The sequence below is a fragment of the Petaurus breviceps genome, unplaced genomic scaffold (assembly GCF_028583685.1).
Source record: "Petaurus breviceps papuanus isolate PSGF00001 unplaced genomic scaffold, PetGlider_PUasm1.0 173, whole genome shotgun sequence".
NCBI lineage: Eukaryota > Metazoa > Chordata > Mammalia > Diprotodontia > Petauridae > Petaurus > Petaurus breviceps.
Window position 1 is genome coordinate 6,180,320 of NW_027185759.1, and position 22,771 is coordinate 6,203,090.

General features: G+C 39.5%; 1 protein-coding gene and 1 pseudogene across 1 annotated transcript in view; both read left to right on the plus strand.

The window, feature by feature from the left end:
• Positions 1-22,771, plus strand: part of LOC138157652 (NHP2-like protein 1 pseudogene) — a 332,446-nt pseudogene that overhangs the window by 140,304 nt on the left and 169,371 nt on the right.
• Positions 15,619-22,771, plus strand: part of TMEM207 (transmembrane protein 207) — a 17,854-nt gene continuing 10,701 nt past the window's right edge. Inside the window, exons 1-2 of the mRNA XM_069083636.1 lie at positions 15,619-15,787; positions 18,742-18,779. Of these exons, the coding sequence (XP_068939737.1) occupies positions 15,650-15,787; positions 18,742-18,779 (176 nt within the window). The 5' untranslated portion in view covers positions 15,619-15,649. The remainder of the gene's footprint in view (positions 15,788-18,741; positions 18,780-22,771) is intronic.

Consider the following 22,771-nt stretch of genomic DNA (forward strand, 5'->3'; position numbering starts at 1 on the left):
TGTGAATGTGTGTATATATGTTTACAGGTATACATAGAGAGAGGGCACAGGACCAATTTAACAGGAAGGGATGATACCTGAAATGTGAAATTAATAGACAAGAGAGGAATATAATAAGAGGAGATGGGGAGAGGCAGAATGGGGTAAACTATCTCATATAGAAGAGGCAAGGGAAAATGGTTACAATGGAGGGGAAGAATAGGAAGGCAAAAGGGAATGGGTCAAATTATTCTCATTGAATTTGGTTTGGGGAGGGAATGAAATACACTCTAAATAGGGTATCTCACCCTCCAGGAGATTAGGGGGTAAGGGGATGAGAGGGGGAATGATGGAATGGAGGACAGCCTAGTGGGGAGGGAAGTTGGAAGCACCCACTTCTGAAAAAGTATGGGATCAAAGTAGAGAATAGAACAAGTGGGAGATGGGATAGGAGGGAGAGAAATATAGTCAGTCTTTTACAATATATCTACTATGTTATTGTTTTGCATTAGCCACACATGTACAACCTATACTGAACTGCTTAACTTCCCAGTAAGAGTGGGTGACAAGGGAGGAAGGGAATGAATCTAGAATTCAAAGTTTTAAAATCAAATATTCATATATATATATATATATATATATATATATATATATATATACATATATACTATTATTACTACTCTTTTACATGTAATTGGGAAATAAGATATACAGGCACTGGGGCATAGAGATCCACCATGCCCTACTGGAAAAGTCGAAGGTGGTATGGGAGAAGATATGGGAGAGAGCAGATGGGAGGAGGGGGTATCTTGTGGGACTGCTATTTTAGGGCGGTGGGTAGGGGAAAAGTGGGGAGAAAATTTGTAACTCAAAATCTGGCGGAAATGAATGATGTAAATCAGAAGTTAATAAAGCATTTGAAAAATGAAAAAAGGGAGTAGGATGCGTTGATTCAGGGAATATCCATCGCCTCTACCCTTACATGCACCTGAGGGATGTTTCTACCAGAACTTAGAGTTCTCAAAGAGAAGGGGCATTTTCTTCAGCAGCATCGGCCTTGAGGATTGCCTCACAAATAGCCCCAAATCCCAGAGGTTAGTGATACAATCTTAGAAAAGAACAATGCCCGAGTTACCTGTCTCTGGGACAAATGAGGAGCTCACACATGGCCCTGTAGCAACTTAGAAAGGCCAAGAGATGGAAGAACAGAAAACTTGGAGTTTCCCACCCTCTGCATATGTTTTACACCGTGCATGATTCCATGCAAATCCAATGGCATGTAGGTCAAATGTCTAGGAGCTCCAAAGAACAGCTGCCTTCACCAGAAAGCTAGAGCATTTCTCTTATGGCAGTCACTCAGTAAACTCCTTTGAGAGGTGTGTTCCATCAGCCATGGCTACTGTGGGTGCTTTACATGCATTCTGCTTTCCTTTTGCAGATCCTATGAATACTTCATGCCATGTACATTTTGTATGGGCTGAAATAGAGGCTGTCCTATATCAATTTTGTATTTATTAACTTGAGTGCTTACGCTGCATCCGGAGACCCTGTTATTCACATTTCTGAAAATCTAAACACAAGCACTTCTGTAGTCTTCCCCAAATAAACCCTGGGTGAGAACACAGCAAGCTAAGGAGAAAGGGATCTCTTTCTGTCTTTCTTTATATACCCAAAGCATAGCACAGTGCCTGGCACATAATAAGCATTTAATAAATGCTTGTTTGTTGACTGACTGTGAAGTATCCTGAGCTATGACCTAGGTTAGATGAAACAGAGTTTTTGGGTCTCTGAGACAATTTTCAAAGCTTCCAATAAATGGTGGCTTTGGAACCCCAAATCTAAAACTTACTTCTTTTCATCTAAATTAATGTAATATCTTCCTATTAGATCTTTCTGCTTAAAGACTCTTCCCTTCCTAATTCATCTCCACATAACTTATCACATCATCTTAATATACTGTTATCACCCCGTGCCGCTTCACCCAAAACCTTCATTAGCTCCAGACTTCTTACTAAACACGGCATAAATTCCTCACCCCAGCACAGAAGGTCTCGCATGATCTGGCTCAAACCTACCTAGCCAGCCTAATTTCATATTAACCCCTTCACATAGTCAACATTCCAGCCAAGTGAGGGCATCTTTTGTTTTCAATTCCCACCCTGCCTTCTCTCAGCCCTCAGCCCTCATTACCCTCTTGGATTGGAAGGTAGGTCCAGGATCATTCCTTTGGTCTGCATTGGGTAAAATGTCTCATTCTTTTAAGGTCCACCTGAGGCCCTACCTTTCCCTTGAATTTGATCCTGGTCAGCTTAGGTAAAAGAGTTCTTTTCTCGCACTAATTTTCCATCCCCCTTTGCCTGGCCTTTACCCTTAATGTGTTCCCTCTTGCCTCCTAGTCTTTTGCATATTTGTCCTTCTCTAGCTTTATCTCAAAGTGTTTGATTACTGGGTCCATTTGGCAGTGATTATTGTTTCCCTGGTGATTATTGTACTTTCACATGACAACTGTTTGATGAGTTTGACTAAGTCTTTCAGAGGCCAATTGATTGCACGATCCTTGCTCACTAAATAAAAGGCAGCCCCAGCTACCACTTCTATTCAAAGGTTTAAAACAAAACCACCAACGACATGTGCTTGAATTTATTTGGGGGGCACTCTTGTAGAAATACCCTTAGCCCATCCCAAACTAACCGGGTTTGTCAATCATTACATAAATGATGGCATTTGTGGCCAATATTTAACCTTAAGTTATGTCAGAGCACTTCTCAGTGTGCTATAATTTGTGTTAAATCCTCAAAGAGTCAAACTTAATGGCCCATCTCGGACATGGTCCCAGAGTTGCAGGTACAATCTAGTAATGAATGTCGAACAAACCAATGTCAAGGTTTGTTTGGTTGGTTTGGTTTGGGGTCTGGTTTTTTTTTTTCAAAAGACAAAATACTAATACTTGCTGGCTTGAGGCATATGAACCTATCGTGCCCACACAGTATCTAACCTGGCATCAGAAGGACCCTTTGGTGAAATGACAAGCAGGATGGAAGAAAAAGAGATGTCCTTCTTTCTTTGACACAATCACAAAAAATGGCAGTGCTACAGATCACTGTCTGTTCCCCTCCTAGGATCCACCACTGGGTCGATCAGCTGTTTTCAATTATCTTTATGACCCACAATCCTTCAGGCCAGGTTCATTCTGGGTTGATTCTCATCCATGTGAGAGAAGTGGAAAGAAAGACAGTGAAAGCTGAGTCAACTAACTGCCTTAGTGTCCAAGTTTCTGATTTGTTATTGGACTCTTGGAGCAGCAAATTGGGTATACCTAAGAATATCAAAATTTGAAAAATTGTAAGTTAGAAGCCGCATGATTTAAAAAATGTCATAGAATATGGGGAAGAATTAAATTGGCCAAAGTTGATGAAAAGAGCCAGAAAGTTACAGACATGGAGCAGGGTGAAGTAGAAGGGCAAACATTGAACAAGGAGGGTTACTGCATTAGGAGGGACAAAATATGAACACAGTCTCTGACTTGGTCATCAGAAAACAACAGTGTCACTTCCATGAGAACAGATAAAGCCACACTTCCTCATTGTAGATGGAGCTATTAATTTGTCCAAACATTCTGGAGAGCAAATAGGAATTATACAAAATGATGAAAATGTCCCTAGCCTTTGAACCCAAAATTCTGCTGCTAGGCTTGTTCCCCAAAGAATTCAATTCAAGACTTAAAAGGACCCCAGCATCAAAATATTTCTCACAGGTCATTGGGAGGGGTTAATAAAGAATTGAAATTAAAGTGATGTCCTCAAATAGGAGAATAATTTTAAAAAACATGAACATGATGAAATATTACTCTAAGAAACAATGACCATGATGGATACAGGAAAGCACTGAAAGACTGATGCCAGGTGAAGTAAATGCAGCCAGAACATTATAAAAGCAAAGTCGTGCTTACAATAATCTCGGTGAACAGAGCAATCACAATAAACAATCAAAACCCAATGGCGCCCAATTCTAATGACTTCAACTGATCCCAAAGAAGAGATATAAGAAGCTGCTCTTTCCACCTCCTTTTCAGAAAGGAACAGCCTTGGCCCTAGAGCCCTGTAGGGAATGCCAGATGTTTTGTATATAATTCTTAATTTGAGGGAACAATTTTTCCCATCTAAGAAGCCTCACCCTGAGAGACGCCTCCATGCTATGGCCACCTCTGCTGATTAGTGACTTCCTCCAGAGCACTCCCATTTGGGGAGTGCCTGAGTCAGCATCACTCACTCCTTCACTGCTTCTGACTGTCTAGACTCTTCTCCCCCAAGCCCCAAATGTATCGTTAGGAATTTCATCTGCCCTTTAGATGCTCCTTGAGAGCAAGGGCCCTCTTTTTACTCACAGTTGTATGCTGTGTGTGCATAGTACAGTGCTTGGTTATATAGGAAGCTAAAAATCTCTCAGTCTCTCGCTGTCTGTCTCTCTCTCTTTCTCTCTCCTACATAACTACCTATCCATCCATCCATCCATCCATCCATCCATCCATCTTCCTCTTTTTTCTTCTTCATTATAAGAGAGAGGTTCCCTGGCATGAGTAAGATCCAGTATAAACTAAGAAATGTAGGAGGTGTAAAGACAGAAAGAGGGCAATATGGATTATTTGTTTTAATGTCCAGCTGGAATGGAGGGAGATATCTTAGGAATCTGTGTTTGCTCCTGTGCTATTTGACATTTTTATTGACAATTTGAACAAAGGCACAAACATATGTTTATCGAATTTATATATAACTATACATATATACATGTATGTATCAGTTCAGAGGATAGCTAATTTGTTGTATGGTAGAAACATGTATACACACATGTACACATACACATGTTTAATGTATATATAGTATGCCCACACATATATGCAGTCCTTACACATAAATACAAAAATATACGAGGCCTAGTGAATTCAAATAAGATGAATTTTTATGTGGAAAACTATAAAGTACATTATTTGGTATCCAAAGTCCTCCTCACAAGGATCAGGTGGAGGAAAACAGCATATAATGGCTAAACATCCACAGGTTTCAGTGGCCTACAAATTCCACACAGGCAAACAATATGATAGGATGGTCCCAAACAACCGAGCATCGTTTAGAGGTGGATGAAGAGAAGCTCAGGGCCCAGAATGAGGACAGGTAATATTGTCTTGTACTCTGTCCTGGTCAGATGACAAGAGATAATTTCATTTCATGTACCCAGCAACAACAGCAGCAGCAGCAGAAGTACCTGACATTCACCCCCCAAATATTCTCATTTTAGAGATGGGAAAACTGAGGTTTTGAGATGCTAAATGACATCTGTTTCCATACAGCTGGGAGCTCAGAAAGCATGTGAACCCAGATCTTTCTTGATTCCAAGGTCAGAGAGTCATAATGAAAGGACAACTAGGGTAGTGAAGGGCTTGGCACCACACACAGAAATGCACTGAACAATCTTGGGATGATCATCCTGAGAAGAATAGACTGGAAGTTGGCTGTGATGTCTGCCAACTGTCTTGAGGCATTATATGGACATGCATTAAGCTTGTTCTTTGGGGTTTAGAAAGTAGAGGAAGGAGCAATTGATGAAAGATGCAAAGGTTTCAATTCAAGTTAGATGTAAGGATTAATTAATTTAATTTAATTAATTAAATTTAAAATTATTAAGATAAAGAATTAAATTAAAAATCTCTATGTCAAATAGGCTGTTTCAGGGGCAGCGAGGGGCATGGCGGTCTTCACTGGAAGTTTTCAAGCAGAACTGAAGGATCCCTTGGCAGATAGATCATTATTTAGGGTAAGGTTGCTCAAACGAAGTGACTAAAGAGTTTCCTTCCAACCCTGAGATTCTACGAAGACAAACCCAGTTGCTAAATTCAAATCTCATTGTCTTGTGCTTCCTCTCTAGGGCTCAGTTTCCAAAAATCTCTCTCAGAGCTCCAAGTCAAGATGAAAGGCATGTGCCATTTGGCATTTGTAAGATTCTCCTTATGTCATGGTAACAGCCCGATTTGGTAAGCAGTGCAAGGATTTTCATCCCCATCCTCCCAGACGAGGGTGCTGAGAGAGAGACTGACTCCACAGATGTAAAACCAGAGCACCAGGAGGAGCTTCTTAATCAAAGGCCAATGAATCCCAACTAGAAGAAATTGCTTTTTGCATTCGCTCTGATCCAAGCAGGGCCCAAATAATGACCAAGGGGGACTTGGTCGGGGATCTATTGTTGGCTAGTTAACGAGAGCCAGAGTGATTAGGTTTTAGACATGATGCTAAGGAAAGACATCTAGCCTGTACCCCAATATCACGTCCTTTATATAAGGGTCCTCTTTGAGAAGGACAAACAACAATGACCAAATAATCCAGTTTTTCTGAATCTCCCCATTCTTTTCTATGTTAATAGCTGTGCTATTCCAGATGCTTGCTATCTTCACATCTTCTTGGAGATCTCCTTGACCAGATGGGAGGTACACTGGATAGGGAGCCACAAAGACCCAATGGTGAAGTTCTAGAGTCAAGAAGTCCTAAGTTTGAATCCAGCTTCAGACATTTACCAGCTGCGGTATAACATGAAAATAATAATATTACCTATTTTTGAGGACTGTTGTGAGGATAAAATGAAATAATATTTAGATGTTTTTTTGCTAACCATAAGAAACTACATAAATATGCTTTATTATTATTAAAATAATATTGCTATTATTATTATTATTATTATTATTATTATTACCCTGAAAGTCCTCTTGTGATTTTTGATGTAGTTTTTCCAGGTTTTATCCTTGAGATTACATTATGAGTGAGTTCACTAGGAAAACTTGGGCCTTTAATCTTCTCCTTTGTTCAATTACTAGATGTGCATCTATTCCAAAGGGAGTGAGCCTTGAGGCCAGGGAAATCTTCATACTCTATTGATTTGCTCATTATATCCTACTTAAATGAATGAGTGAATAAAAAATCTTTTATTAAATGATTACCACATGTTCAGTTTTGGAGATACTAATAGGAAAAATGAAATAGTTCTTCCAACATCCCAACTGGGGGAAATAGCACAAAATAATGTCCAGTGGAAGAAGGCATGGAAAGACCCAGATTTCTAAGTTTGCAATTGAAGGGCAGATGATAAGGCTTGGTGATCCTTCATCTCACCAGAAAGGAAGAGTTGGTGACTTCCATCTCACACAAACAGTCTGAAAAGTCAAGAGTCCAGATGGAATCTAGAGGTCCCTCCCAGGAAACGTGTGAAAGACAGGAAGGGAAGAAATACAAGGAAAGGAAAAATGGAAGAATTGGTCATCTCCCATTGAAAACTGTTCTTCCCAACTTTTCCTACTGACTACATGGATCCAAATGAAGTTTTTCCTCCATGTGCAAATAAAGTTGAACAAGATTGAACTCATCAGTCTGTTCATCTTACAACATCTCTTTTAGCTGTCCCTCTGCAGCATACCAAATCATTCACCTTAACTATCGAGAATGTCTATTTAATGACTAAAGAAGAAAATTAAAGGCCCAGATCTCCCTAAGGAACTCGCTCATTATATGATCTGAAGTCTCAAAGAAATGTTTAGTCCTATGATCTTGAGAACCTAGACTGACAACCACAAGAGGCATCTCCATGGAAGGAAACAGAGTCTATAACCAAAGAATACAGCTATGATTTATGAATTCCAATCATTTCTCCATGACACACAACCAATCAAGTCTTCCCTAGGTTGTATTTAGGAGAGAAACAATCTCCCTATGAAGCATAGTCAAGTTAGTGAATTTCTACTCCATGACTAGAATGATACTTAGGATGGAAGAGACACAAATTTAGAGCTGGAGGTCACAAGATATTAGAACAAAGTTTGAAATGTGCCTCAGACACCATGTAGTCAACCCACTTATTTGAGAGATGAGAAAACTAAGGGCAACAGGACTCACTGACTTTCCCAAAGTCACATAAGTAAGAAGTAGCAGATACTGGATTCAAACACAGTCCTGGTGGCTTCAAATATAAGATTTAAATGGAGGATAATTATTGAGTGCTGTCACACTTATTTCAAGGGGAAAAAAACTGAATAGCACACAAATGCATAATCCATGCACATATACATATATTCATGAATGGAATTTGCTTTTTGCTAAATTTATTTATTTACTTTTAGTTTACAACATACAGTTCCACAATCTCTTAAGTTTCAAATTTTATCCCCCTTCCTCTCCTCCCCCCTCCCCCCGATAGAACCATGTAATCAAATATAGGTTCTACTAATACCTTCACATTGAACATTAGTCATGTTGTAAAGAAGGATTATAACCAAAGGAGGGAACAATGAGAAAGAAGGGATAAAACAAAATAAAACACAAAGGAGAGAGAGCAAATACTTTTCTTCAATCTGCAGACTCTGCAGTTCTTTCTCTGAATGTGGATGTCCCTTTCCATCATGAGTCTTTTGTAGTTGTCTTCTAACCTTGTATGGCTGAGAGGAGTCCAATCTATGAAAGTTAGTCGTCACACATACAGTGTGTCTGTAATTGTGTACAATGTTCTCCTGGTGCTGCTCTCCTCATTCAACATCACTTTATGTAAGTCTCTCCAGGTTATTGTGAAGTCCGTCAGCTTCTCTTTCTTATAGCACAATAATATCCCATTACATTCATAAACCACAACTTGTATGGCCATTCCCCAATTGAAGGACATCCCCTACACTTCCAATTCTTTGCCACTATGAATAGAGCTGCTATAAATATTTTTGTTCATATGGGTCCTTTCCCACTTCCTTGATTTCTTTGTGATACAGCCCTAGAAGTGGTATTGCTGTGCCAAAGGGTATGCACTTTTTATCGCCCTTTGGGCATAGTTCCAGGTTGCTCTTCAGAATGGTTGGATCAGTTCACATCAACAATGCATTAGTGTTCTGATTTTTCAACATCCTCTCCAGCATTTATCATTTTTCTGTTTTGTCATCTTAGCCAATCTGACCAGTGAGATGTGGTACTTCAGAGTTGTTTTGATTTGCATTTCTCTAATCAATAGTGATTTAGAGAATTTTTTCATAGTCTTATTTATATCTTTAATTTCTTCCTCTGAAAACTGTCTGTCCATATCCCTTGATCATTTATCAATTGGAGAATGACTTGTATTTTTATAGATTTGACTCAATTCTCTGTATATTTTAGAAATGAAACCTTTATCAGAAATACTGGTGGTAAAATTCTTTCCCAATTTCCCACTTCCCTCATAATCTTTATTACATTGATGTTTTAGTACAAAAAAATTTTCAATTTAATATAATCAAAATTATCCATTTTGCCTTTTGTAATGTTTTCTAAATCTTTTTTTTTTATTTCTTTGCCTTTTGGAGGGCAATTGGTGTTAAGTAACTTGCCCAAGGTTACATGGCTAGTTTTTTTTTTTGTTGTTGGTTTGTTTTGTTTTGTTTTTATGTAGGTGTTATGTGTCTGAGGCCGGAACCGAACTCAGGTTCTCCTGACTCCGGGGCCAGTGATTTACTCACTGCGCCACCTAGCTGCTCCTGTTTTCTAACTCTTGTTTGGTCATAAAATCTTCCCTTCTCCATAAATCTGAGTGGGGAGCTATTCCTTGCTCTCCCTGATTTATTACAGTAGCAGCCTTTTTACCTAGATCATGCAGTCATTTAGACTAGATTTCAGTATATGGTGTAAGATATTATTCTATACCCATTTTCTGCCATAATATTTTCCAGTTTTCCCACCAATTTTTGTCAAATAGCAAGTTCTTTTCCCAGAAAATGGGGTCTTTGGATTTATCAAACAGTAGATTATTATAGTCATTGATTGTGGTGCCTCGTGTACTTAATCTACTCCATTGATCCACTCCTCTATTCCTCAGCCAGCATCAAGTAGTTTTGATGACTGCTGCTTTATAATACAGGACAAAATCTGATCTGGCTGGGCCACTTTCCCTAGCATTTCTTTTCATTAATTCCCTTGATATTCTGGACCTTTTCTTCTTCCAGAGGAATTTTGTTACTATATTTTTCTAGCTCTATAAAGTAGCTTTTTGGTATATTGACTGGTATGGCACTATATATGCAAATTAATTTAGATAAAGTGATCATTTTTATTATATTAGCTTGACCTAGCCACAAGCAACTCATATTTTTCCAACTATTTATATCTGACTTTATTTGTGTGAAAAGTGTTTTGTAATTGCGTTCATATAGGTCCTGGGTTTGTTTTGGCAGGTAGATTCCAAAATATTTTATAATGTCTATGGTAACATTAAATGGAATTTCTTTTTCTATTTCTTGTTGTTGGATTTCTTTAGAAATATATATAAGAATGCTGAGGATTTCTGTGGGTTTATTTTATATCCTGCAACTTTGATAAATTTATTTATTATCTCAAGTAGTTTTTTACTTGATTTTCTTGGATTCTCTAAGTGTATCATCATATCATCTGCAGAATGGTAGCTTAGTCTCTTCTTTGCCTAATCTGACTCCTTCAAAATCTTTTCCTTATCTTATTGCTACCTCTAACATTTCTAGTACCAAATTGAATAAGGGGAGGGGGATGATCACGGACATCCTTATTTCACCCCTGATCTTATTGGAAATGCTTCTAGCTTATCCCCATTACATATAATACTTGCTGATGGTTTTAGTCACATGCTACATATTACTTTAAGGAAGACTCATTTATTTCTATACTTTCTAGTGTTTTTAATAGGAATGGGTGTTGTATTTTGTCAAAATCCTTTTCTGCATCTATTGAGATAATCATATGATTTCTGCTAGGTTTTTTGTTGATATGATTGATTATACTGATCGTTTTCCTTATATTGAATCATCCTTGCATTCCTGGAATAAATCCTACCTTATCAAAGTGTATTATTCTTGTGATATGTTGCTGTAGTCTTTTTGTCATTATTTTATTCAAAAATGTTGCATCTATATCCATGAGGGAAATCAGTGTATGATTTTCTTTCTCCATTTTTTCTGTTCCCGATTTAGGTATCAGTACCATATTTTTGTCATAAAAAGAATTTGGAAGGACTCCTTCTCCAATTTTCCTAAAATAGTTTGTAGAATATTGGAATCAATTATTCTTTAAATGTTTAATAGAATTTGTTAGTAAATCCATCTGGCCATGGAGATTTTTTCATAGGGAATTCGTTGATGGCTTTGTCAATTTCTTTTTCTTAAATGGTGTTATTTAAGAATTTTATTTACTCTTTAATTAATCTGGGCAACTTATATTTTTGTAAATATTCATCCATTTCACTCAGATTGTCAAATTTATGGGAATACAAGTGGGAAAAAATAATTCCTAATAATTGTATTAATTTCTTCTTCATTGGAGGTTGATTCAGGCTTGTAATTTTTGATACTTGTGATTTGGTTTTCTACTTTTTTTATCATATTGACTAAAGGTCCATCAATTTTATTGTTTTTTTTTTCATAAAACCAGCTCTTAGTTTTATTTATTAATTCAATAGTTTTCTTAATTTTAATTTTATTCATCTCTTTTGGTTCTCAGTATTTCCAATTTAGTATTTAATTGGGGATTTTAAATTTGTTCTTTAAGTAGTATTTTTTTCAGTTGCATGACCAATTTATTGATCTCCATTTTCTCTATTTTATTCACGTATGTATTTAGAGATATAAAACTTCCCTTAAGAAGTGATTTTGCTGCATCCCACAAGTTTTGGTATATGATCTTACTGTTGTCATTCTCTTAAATGAAGTTATTGATTGTTTCTATAATTTCTTGTTTGACCCACTCATTCTTTTGGATTAAGTTATTTAGTTTCCAATTAGTTTGTAGTCTATCCTTCCATGGCCCTTTATTACATATAATTTTATTGCATCATGATCTGAGAAGGGTGCATTTAATATTTCTGCCTTTCTGCACTGAATTGTGAGGTTTTAATGCCCTAGTACATGGTCAATTTCATGTACCCCTGAGAAGTAGGTATATTCCTTTCTATCCCCATTCAATTTTCTCTAGAGTTCTATCATGTCAACACTATCTAAAATTCTATTCAGCTCATTAACTTCTTTCTTTTTATTTTGAGGTTAGATTCATCAAGTTGAAAGAGGGGGAGATTGAGATCCCCTACTAGTACAGTTTTGCTATCTATTTCTTCCTCTAACTCCCTTAATTTCTCCTCTAGGAATTTGGATGTATACTACTTAGTGCATATATGTTTAGTAATGATATTGCTTCATTTTCAATGGTGCCTTTTAGCAGGATATAGTTTCCTTCCTTATCTCTTTTAATTAGATCTATTTTTGCTTTTACTTTGTCTGAGATAAGGATTGCTCCTCCTGGTTTTTTTTTTTTCTTTAGCCGAAGCATAATATATTATACTTCAGCCTTTTACCTTTACCCTGTGTGTACCCCCCTGTTTCAAATGTGTTTCTTGTAAACAGTATATAGTAGGATTGTGGTTTTTAATTCATTCTGCTATCCACTTCTTTTTTATGGGAGAGTTCATCCCATTCACATTCACAGTTATGATTACTATCTGTGTCTTTCCCTCCATCATATTCCCTTCCCCTTTTATGCTTTTATTTCTTCCTTCTCCTCCTTAAGATTTTTCCTTTTGACCACTGCCTCCCTCAGTATTCCCTCCCTATAAACCCATCTCCCTTTTTCTATCCTTCCCCCTTACTACTTCTTCCTTCCTTTCTAGCCATCCCCCTCTTTTCTTACCCCTTCTCCCTCCTACTGTCTGTAGGGCATGATAGATTTTTATACTTAATATAATATGTTACTTCCTCCTTGAACAAAGATTGAAAAGAACAAATCTCATACAGTGCACCTTTCCCTCCCCTCTTTCCCTCTATTATGATAAGTTTTATGTCTCTTTGTGATAGAATCCTATACTTAACTGATTATGTTATTCCCTCATTACACCAAAACCAATGAGGGCAAAGCTCATATAATGTTCATCTCCCTCCCTTCTTTTGCTCTACTATAATATATTTTTATGCCTCTTCATGTAGCATAATTTACCCTTTTCTGCTTCCTCTTTTCTTCTTCTCCCATTATAGTCCCTTTGAACCCCTTAATAAGGTTTTTTCATCATCACTTTATTTAATTTATACCCACACCCTCTATGTATCTATATCCCATTCATATGTTGCTATAAGTATACAATTCTCAATATTGACAGGTATCTGGTTCCTATACATGGGGATGTAAACAGTTTGCTCTTATTAAATAACAAGTTGTGTGTTTGTTGTGTGTGCGTTTTCCCTGTTTACCTTTCTATGTCTCTCTTAAGTTTTGTATTTGGAGATAGAATTTGCCATTGAACTCAGGCTTCTTCATCAGGAATATCTGGAAGTCACTTATTTCATTTTATGACCATCTCCTTGCCTGAAAGATTATGCTCAGTTTTGCTGGATAACTGATCCTTGGTTGTAGCCTGAGCTCTTCTGCCCTATGAAATACCATGTTCCAGTCCCTCCAATCTTTCTATGTAAAAGCTGCTAGGTCCTGTGTGATCTTAACTGTAGTTCCATAATGTTTGAATTGTTCCTTTCTGACTTCTTGCAATATTTTCTCCTTCACCTGATAATTCTGGAATTTGGCTACAACATTTCTCAGAGTTTTCAATGTGGGCTCTCTTTCAGGAGGTGTCCGTTAGATTCTTTTGATAACTATTTTACCCTCTGATTCTAGGACCTCAAGGCAGTTGTCCTTGATAATTTCTTGGAAGATTTTGTCTAGGATCTTTTTTTTTTCTTCATGACTTTCTGGTAGACCAATAATTTTTAGATTATCTCTCCTGAATCTGTTCTCCAGGTCATTTATTTTTCTATTGAGATATTTTAGATCTTTTTCTAATTTTTCATTCTTGAGGTTTTATTTGACTTATTCTTGATTCTCTCATAGAGACATTAGCTTCGATTTGACTGATTCTAATTTTTAGCTAATTATATACCTTAATTTTTGAAGCTCCTTTTCATATATTCAGATTTCATTTTTAGGGATATATTTTCTCTCAGATTTTGAACCTCTCTTTTCATTTCACACATTTTACTTTCTAAAGAGCTCCCTTTTTAAATGAAATGTTTTTTTTTCCTATTTTTGTGATTGTAATTTTAAAAGAATTGTTCAATTAATCTTCTGCCTCTCTAATAAGGTTTTTAAAGTCCTTCTTGAGCTCTTCCAAGAATTCTTTCTGGGCTTGAGACCAGTTCATATTCCTTGTTGAGGCTTCAGCTATGAGTGTAGAATCAATGCTGTCTCTGTCTGGATTTGGGTCTTCACACTCACAATAATAGGATTCTAGAGTCTTTGTCTTTGCAATCTAGTTTTTTTTTTTACTGTTTTGAGGCGCAATCTTAGCCTTCCCCTTCCTCTAGGACTCCCAAACCTTCAGTTGTTCCCACTATTTTAGGATTTTTCTCTGGGATGATATTCTCTGGGTTTTCAAGGTCAGAGGGAGGGATTAGAGCATCTGGGGTCTACTCCACCCTCCTGGTTCCAGGAAGCTCAGGTAGGTGATTTTTAAACTGTTGATAGCCCCAGGAGTAGGTGCTGTCACTGCCATTGGCCCTGTGTTTGTATCTTACCCAGCTCTGACAGATCCCCAGTCCTATTGTGACAGGTCTGGGAATGGCCCCTGCAGTTGGAGTATCAGCTTGCCTGGGCTCACTGTGGCTACATCCACTTCCTGAACAGCATCCACCTCCACCAGGAAAGGCATTTTAAAATTTCCTTAATCCAAAGGGTGCTTGTGACTTATTGCTCATGTTCCAGAATCTCAGCACAGGAAGAGACCTTAAATCTCATCCAATGGCTCATTTTAAATGTGAGGGCCATATTCCTCAGTGACTTGCCAGGGTTGAGAATTACAGACAGATCTGATTTTTTTAAATGTCCTTTTTCCTCTGACATTAGCACACAGAGGCAGGGAGCCTGTCTGGGTTGAAACATATGGGGCCTTAAGAAAACAGGTAATGGTTCTGTCTAGCTCTCAATCTTGCTCTCTCTTTGCTGCAAGAATCAGAGTACAGAGTCAGGTTAGATCAAGTATTACTTGGGACCCTAGAGAAGGCAATGCAAGGAAGGAAACATTTGAGTTGTTTGCAGGATGGTAAGGATGAGGAGAATTATAACCAACATTTCTAGAGCATTTCATACACATTACCTCTCTTGATGTTTGGGTAAGTAATAAAGATATACTGTTATCCCCATTTTATAGGAGAGGAAACTGAGGGTAGGATGATAAATGATATGCTAAAGGTCACACAGTCAGTAGATATCTATGGGGACTTTAAATACCCCTCTTGAATTCAGGTCTCTGCACAGCCAAGGCAGGTTGGAGGGGAGAGGGAAGGAAGATGTTCTGCCTGAGGGAAACAAAATCAAACAGGGACACCACTGAAAAGAGGGCATGGTCCCTGACTAAAGTACACAGCAGCTCATGCTGTATGTAGCCTTTGGATGCCAGGCCACCTTTAAGGTTATTGATCACAATCCCTTGCTGCAAAATGCCAGCAGCCACATTGCCAAGGGCCTGACCTTTCTATGAACATTCCTTGGACTCCAGTGCCTGCTGGAGTGTGTGTAGGCAGCAAGCATTCTTTCCCCAACCATATAATTTGCCAGTCACAAGCAGAGATCATTAATAGATGCCATGCACGGAGCATGATCCAGAGGGCAATACCTGAGTTCTGATGCCCAGGAAGACACGCTCGACCACCAAGCAACCAGCCAGCCCAGGACCTTCCCTGGCCAGCATGTGGCCACACAAAGGGGCACGTCTCACCTCACTGCTCTCAAGGACTGCAGCCGTGGGCTTGATGCTCTCCCAGGTACAATCTCTCCTCTGGGAACAGACTTTAGGTTTAGGCACAGCTTATCTTGTTTGTCTTCTGAATAACTTAACCATCAACAATTTTCTAGAAAAAAAAGTAGCAGAATTGTTAGACATTTTTACTTTAGCTGAGAAAGGAAAGAAACCTGGAATACGTATCCATTATGCCCATATTACATCTCTGCCCCACCTCCTCTTTTCATTAACTCTATTCCTTTAGAAGTAAAATTACATCTTTCTGATTAAATGCCAGGGACATTTTTTTAATCAACTTAATCATAGGATCAGATGCTTAAGTCTAAGATGTAATGTTCATGGGATGGTAAAAGAGAGAGAGAAGAGAGCCCAGGTTACATCTTACTTCTGCTATCTCCAGGATTCTAAGAAAGTCATGTGGCAACTCTGGACCTTCTTTCCTGCTCTGTAAATTGGGAGGGAGGGGTATTTGATGGCTCCTTGATTCCCTTCTGGCACTGGCTTTTGAAGTCTCTTCTCTTGATTGGGAGCTCAATTGGAAGAGTCACATCCTGGCTGGGACATTTCATAGGATTAGAGAATCCAAGCCTTAGATCTAGAAGAGACCTAGGAACCCATGTAACTGAAAACCTTCATACACATGAGGAAACTGTGGCCCAGAAAGGAAAAGTGACTTTTCCAGGATCGCACTTCATAGTTAGGGTCTCCATTTCCTCATGTGAAAAATGAGCAAATTGGATTTGATATTCTCTAAAGTATGTTTCAGTTCTAACATTATTTCAAATCCTGTGAATTTAAAAAAAATGAAATGCTATTCCTAGTTATATATAAAAAACCAGGAGCTTTCTTATTGTTCCCTCTGGTTCCACCCATTTATCAATCAATCAATCAGTCTGGAGATTACGCATTTATATGCTAGGCCCTGGCTAGGCACCAGGGATACAAAAAAATAAATAAATAAAATGGATCATCCTGATAAATGTTTGCATCTCCAAACCAAAGAGCTGAAACAAAACACCAGATAAATGGGGTCACTTACAAATTGTCTGCCAGTACCCCCCTCCCTAAGGCTGAGGCCTGGACATCTGCTGGCTTCTCAGTGGATCACCAAAGGCCCCTTAACAATGTAGGGGTAGACACTGCTCACCTCTGCAATGTGTGTCAGGCAGATCAGGTTATATAGGTGAGAGGGAACCCCAAGACCTGGCCGTCCTCTGAGGTCAGCCTGGTCCCCAATCATTATCTCAGCTAATAAATAAACCCCCATATAGACAACATTTGCAGGTTCATTTTCATCTCAATTAGTATGCAAACCGACTTCTGATGGTTGAACAAAATGGAAGCAAACTCATTTTCTCTGCTTATAAATTGTTCATTACCATGCCCTCGGATGGCTCATTCAGGTCTCCATCTGCACCTCCACAGATCTCTGTGCAGTGAGATACTTGCGGAGTAAATCAGAGATGCAAAGGCATTGGTGATAGGCACAGAGAGACCCCTGTAGAGTTGCTACAGGGAGGCTTCCAAACCACATGGAAATAGAAGAGGGCACCCAGAGCCATGGTTCTAGCTCATGAGACTCTCACCGATTCCATGAGCCAACTGTCATTGATGGCCCTTCTCTAGGAGAACCAATCCAATACCTCAGCTAAAGCAAAGACCTCCTCAAATGGCTATGCCTCAGTTGAATGTCTTGTCTCCAACTGGGCAGGAGAGAGGAGGAACTGGTATAACCAGAGGGGCTACAAGCTGTTCCTATAGCAATGCCAGTCAGCTGGACAAAGGATAAAGCAGGGAGGAGGTATGGTAACGGCAGTGACCCAGAGAACAGTCCCATTGTCCAGGGCAGCCACACTCAGAAGCCTCAGACTAGAATTGTGATGCAACTGGAGAGGGAGGCAGGGTCCAGAAAAGACTCTTTCCAGGATCTCGGGATGGTTATGCTCCATGAGGGACTACAAGGTGACCTCAAAGTATGATTTTTGAGATATCAGTTGCTGTAGAGATGGCACCTCCATCCCCATCCCAACCCCTATCTCCCAAACAAGCAAAGCCCTGGGTCCCCTATGCTAGTTCCAGTTGTGAAGAAAGCTGCTTTGTTGTTTTGCCTGGCAGAGATCCTCTCTAAATCTGGATGCAATCCAAACTGGGTTAGACTCAGACATTCAGAATCTGTGATTTGATTTGAATTGATTTTGCTTTCAACTCTCAAGGATGTGTGATGAACAGCACCGAGAGGGTCTAGCGAAAGGCCAAAGGCTGCACGTGCTTATGTGGGTACTTGTCTCCCCCTTTAAATAGAACCTCTTTGAAGTTAGAGATTTTTTTCATAGGCTGGAGAAGGTTCATGCCATAGTGTAAAGACTTCATGCCTGTTGAGGAAGATGGCATTGGTCCATGTTTCTGGGCACGGTGAAATGGAAAGTGGGAAGAACTACCCAAAGATTTGGAAACGGAGCACTTGGTGACTAATCCTGTGTTGTGTGTAGGTCTTTTCATCTCCATTTTACTATTGAGAAAACTGAGGCAGATAGAGATCAAATAAGAAATAATTACCACAAAGTCCTCTGAAAAATTGGAAAGCCAACCTGTGAAAAGGAAAGCATTATAAAGTGCCACCATCACCCCCACCATCCTTGCACTTCCAATTCATGTATAAGGGCAAACTCTACCTGGAGCAAGAAAAGACATTTATACAAACCCCCCATTTCCAGCCTCTACTGGGGGAAAGAGGGAAATGGGGATTCAGTGGGAAATAGACATGCCTTGCTTCTTCAGCAACAGGAAGGAAATAAGCAGAGATGTTTCTTCATTTGGAATTCCACTCCCTTCCAAAGTGCTCTGCTCCTCCAGAGCTTTTAATTAAAAAACAAAGGAAGCCCAATAAGCCTACATTTGTCTCCAGACACCATTTGGATGAAGAGGATTAGGCTGATAAGATGCTCAGTGTTTATTGTTATAAATCTCCCGTTTCAGCTGGCCAGCCCAGACCCGACCTGTGAAGAAAATGAAGGGTAAGTAAATAACAAGAGGGCTTTAATTTGGCATTCAAAATGTCAAAGGATCAAAGCCATTGTTGCAGCCTTGAAGAAATCTGGATTAGCCAAAATCTAATAATAGAACCACAAGGGGAAAGTCTAATTAATGATTTAAGAAAGCAAATAGGATTTTAATGGAGGGGGATCCGATTTAGGTCAACTTGAGTAAATGCTGGACAGACCGATTTTGCAAGATGACAGGTCCTTGGGTCAAGTGCCAACGGCATTTTGTAAAAAGAGGGAATCCTGCACGCCCTTGGAGTGTAGGAGGGATCAGAGAAGCTATCTCCTTATTTCCTTCAAACAACCCCATCTCTGGCCTCTGTTACCTGTCTATTTCATGCAAAATGGGTTCAGATCTTAACATTAATAATTGCCTGGTTTCTCCATTCCTTTCTAAACCTGCCTGCACCTGGCCTTAATAACTCTGCTTCCAATTCCTCTGGGGAGTTGGGAGGCAGGCCCAATAGCTAGACTGGCCAATCAATGACTGATTCAGCAGTTTATCAACAGGCCCTTCTAGCTTGTCAAGCCCTGCAGACAAGGTCACCACCCCACAACAAGGAGGCATTGGGCCAGGGTGCCACCCTAACAAAACTGAACTCAGGGTGATTAGATGCCAAAACAAAGATGGATCTTGGTGGAGAAAAGAGAAGGCAAGAAATAGGAAAATCAATGCATTGGCACCCGAATTCAGTTTAGATTAGGTAGGTGTTACAAAGTTCAAGTCTATACATGGTCTAGTAGGGGTAGATTCTTGGTTGTGGCCTTTTAAGGAACTCCCAAGTTTTATAGAACAAATCCTTTTACTAAGGGGATTTGTTCTGTGAAGTTTGCACTCAGTCAAAGGGTCACACTTGAAGACCTAGAGGGTCGAATTGTGACCTCAACGCCACAGGTTACCAACCCGTGGCTAGTTTTGGGATTCTTAATGGGTTTTGTGTCCTGGACCTTTCTTGCAATCTAATGAAACCTATGGAGCCCTTTTCAGAATTTTTTTAAGTGCATAACAATGCATAGCATTACAAAGGAAACTAGCTATATTGAAATGTAATTTTTCAAGTTTTTTTTTTTTTAAGTTAACGTAGACATGAAGGATAGCCCATTAAACCATTTGAGGCTGTTTCTAGAGTAACATAAGTAAGGCCATTAGCAAGTGGGCACAGGACAGGGAACTTTTGACTTAGGAGGGAAAAAAGGAAGTTGGGAGAATGGGGAATTAACAAGGCAGCATGTGCCCATGTGGCCCAGAAGAGGACTCTGTCGGCAGGAGAAGGGGAGAGCTTTGAGATTCAGTCTTACCACTTAGGTATGCATTGATGGTCATGGGTTGCAGAGCTGGACGGGCATTAGAGATCACCAAAGCCAGTGCCTTGATCTTCCAGATAAGGAAACTGAGACTCAGAGGGGCCAAAGGAGCTTCCCCAAATCATATAGCTAGGAGGAATCAGAGGTGAAATTTGAACTCAGACCAACACCCTCCAAATCCAGATGTCTTTCCAAAAGACAGCAGTCACCAGCATTGGAGACACTCCAGAAGTTCTGATTAACTGACTCTTGGGGACTCTCCAATATTAGAAGCTATTTTCTATGGGCAGAGTAATAAAAAGGAACTACCTCCTCCTTAGGGAAGCCAATGAATCATTTGACATTTCTGAATACTCTGAAGATGAAAAATACCAAGTGTTATTTTAATAATAGTTAAAAAGAGAAAAAAGGGGGCTCGAGGACATTATTCTAGTCCTCTGATATTGGGAAATGATATGAAGAAACTGTAGCTCCTCTAAGCCCAGAATGTCACAAATTGACCAGATCTGTACCCTGAATGTGGGATAAAATTGTGGATAATCCTGTTCACTTAGCACTTACCTGCTCCATACAGATCACTGTACTGGGACCCAAAGCCATATTAAAAGCTATCCTTTCCTTCAGGAATTGAACTTGATGAAATTTAAAGACATCTTCTAGGACAGATTACTGATAGGACCCCCCCACCCCCACCCTCGGGCAGGGGGAAGGGGGAGGTTCTGAATATTTTGCCTGCCTTGACCAGCTCATTTATGTCTGTTCTGTTTCATCTGCACAGACAAACCCTCAGTGTGGGTGACAGCTGCAAACCTCTGAATTCAGTGAGATAGACAGAAGGGGAGAATCAAGGGTCAGCCTTGGAGAATATGGTGAAGAAGCCATTTCATTCTCCCTTGTCTCAATGCTTTTATCTTCACTTCGTGTATGTTCCTCCCTGCCCCTTCCCTAGTACCTATCCTATATCATTCCTGTTCCTGCTAATATTTTCTTGGGGTTAATGGATAGCTAGAGTGAGCTAATGAGGTTTTAAGGTGTAACTGCATCATTTATATTTAATGGCAGTCTAGTCTAGAACAATCACATTAATCAAGAATCTTAGAGTTGGCAAGTTCACTGAATGCCTTGTCCAAACTGTCCTTTTGACTGCCCCCAGCCTGAGCAAGTGCCCAAGGGCCTGAATTGGGAGCCCTGCCACCACACAGACAGCCTTATGGATAGCTCTGCTCATTAAGGCAGCTTTCCTGAAATCCAGTCTAAAGCAGTTCTTTGCAATTCCTAACCATTGCTCCCAGATTCACCTTTAGGGGTCTAAAATGCCAAGCCTAGGGGTGGCTAGCTGGCACAGTGAGTAAAGCATCGGCCAGGAGTCAGGAGGACCTGAGTTTGGTTCTGGCCTCAGACACAACACCCACACAAAAAACTAGCCATGTAACCTTGGGCAAGTTACTTAACCCCAATTGCCCTCCAAAAAAAAAAGTCATAAAATGCCAAGCCTAAACCCTTTGCCTAAACTCTCAATTAAATGAGATGATGTTTGTAAAACACTAGATCAATGTGTCTTCTCTTCCCTCTGTCCCTCCTTCAAATTTCTGTCCTTCAGATGCCTAAAAAGGGCTGTCATGTGCCCAGTGAGTCTTCTCTGTTGTGGATGAAACACATCTGAAGGCCTTTTCCTATCCAGAGGCAGCCTCCTCTGGACATTCTCAGCTTATTAAGGTGTGGCAGGAGAATTAGAGACAATACTCCCAATTTATCTCGGCCAGAGCATAGTAGAATATGACTGTCACCTGGACGCAAGGCTTTCCTTAAACATCATAAGATCATAGCAATTTCCTTGATGGATACATCATCCTCTTGCCTTGTCTTGAGCTTTCAATCCACTGAAACCATAAGCTATTTTTCAAACTCCTGCTTAGACATATTTGCTTGTTCTCTCTTGTATTAGTGACCTTGATTTCTTGAACACAAATGTATTATTTTACATTTATCCTTAACAAATGTCATTGTTATTGTTAGATTCATTCCAATATTTCAGTCTGACTAAACTTTCTTGACTCTTGGATCTATTCTCCAGCATAATGGCTGCCCCTCACATCCCAACTAACGCCATCTGTGAATATGATAAAGGTACAATCGGTGCTATTATTAATAAAAACGTAGATACATAGTATATGATATTATAGATTTCAGTTCATTTTGACTTTGAAGTAATAGAGATGAATCTGTGGATCCAAACACTCAATCAACTCTATCTAAATGTCCCATTGTTTAGCCTACACCTGCCCATCATTGTTACTTAAAATAACTAGTCAAAATCAAATGGGGGACAAATAGTAAAATAAATGTCTACATCTTTGCCCCACTCAAAACATAGTGTAGTTACCCCTTCAAAACAGAAAATGAAGGCATTCTGGTAAGATGTTTTTTTGTGACGTTAATGACAAAGCATTGTGTTTTAGTGGAGAACATGGTTATGGACTATAGGGAAGATCTAGATTTAAATCCCAACTAGAAAGTTACTAACTGTGTGATCTTAGTGAAATTTTCCCTTCCTTCCCCTCCCGTTCCCTCCCCTCCCTCCCCTCCCTTGCCCTCCCTCCCCTCTCCTTCCCCTCCTGTCCCCTTCCCCCCTCCACTCCCTTGCCCTCCCCACCTCCTTC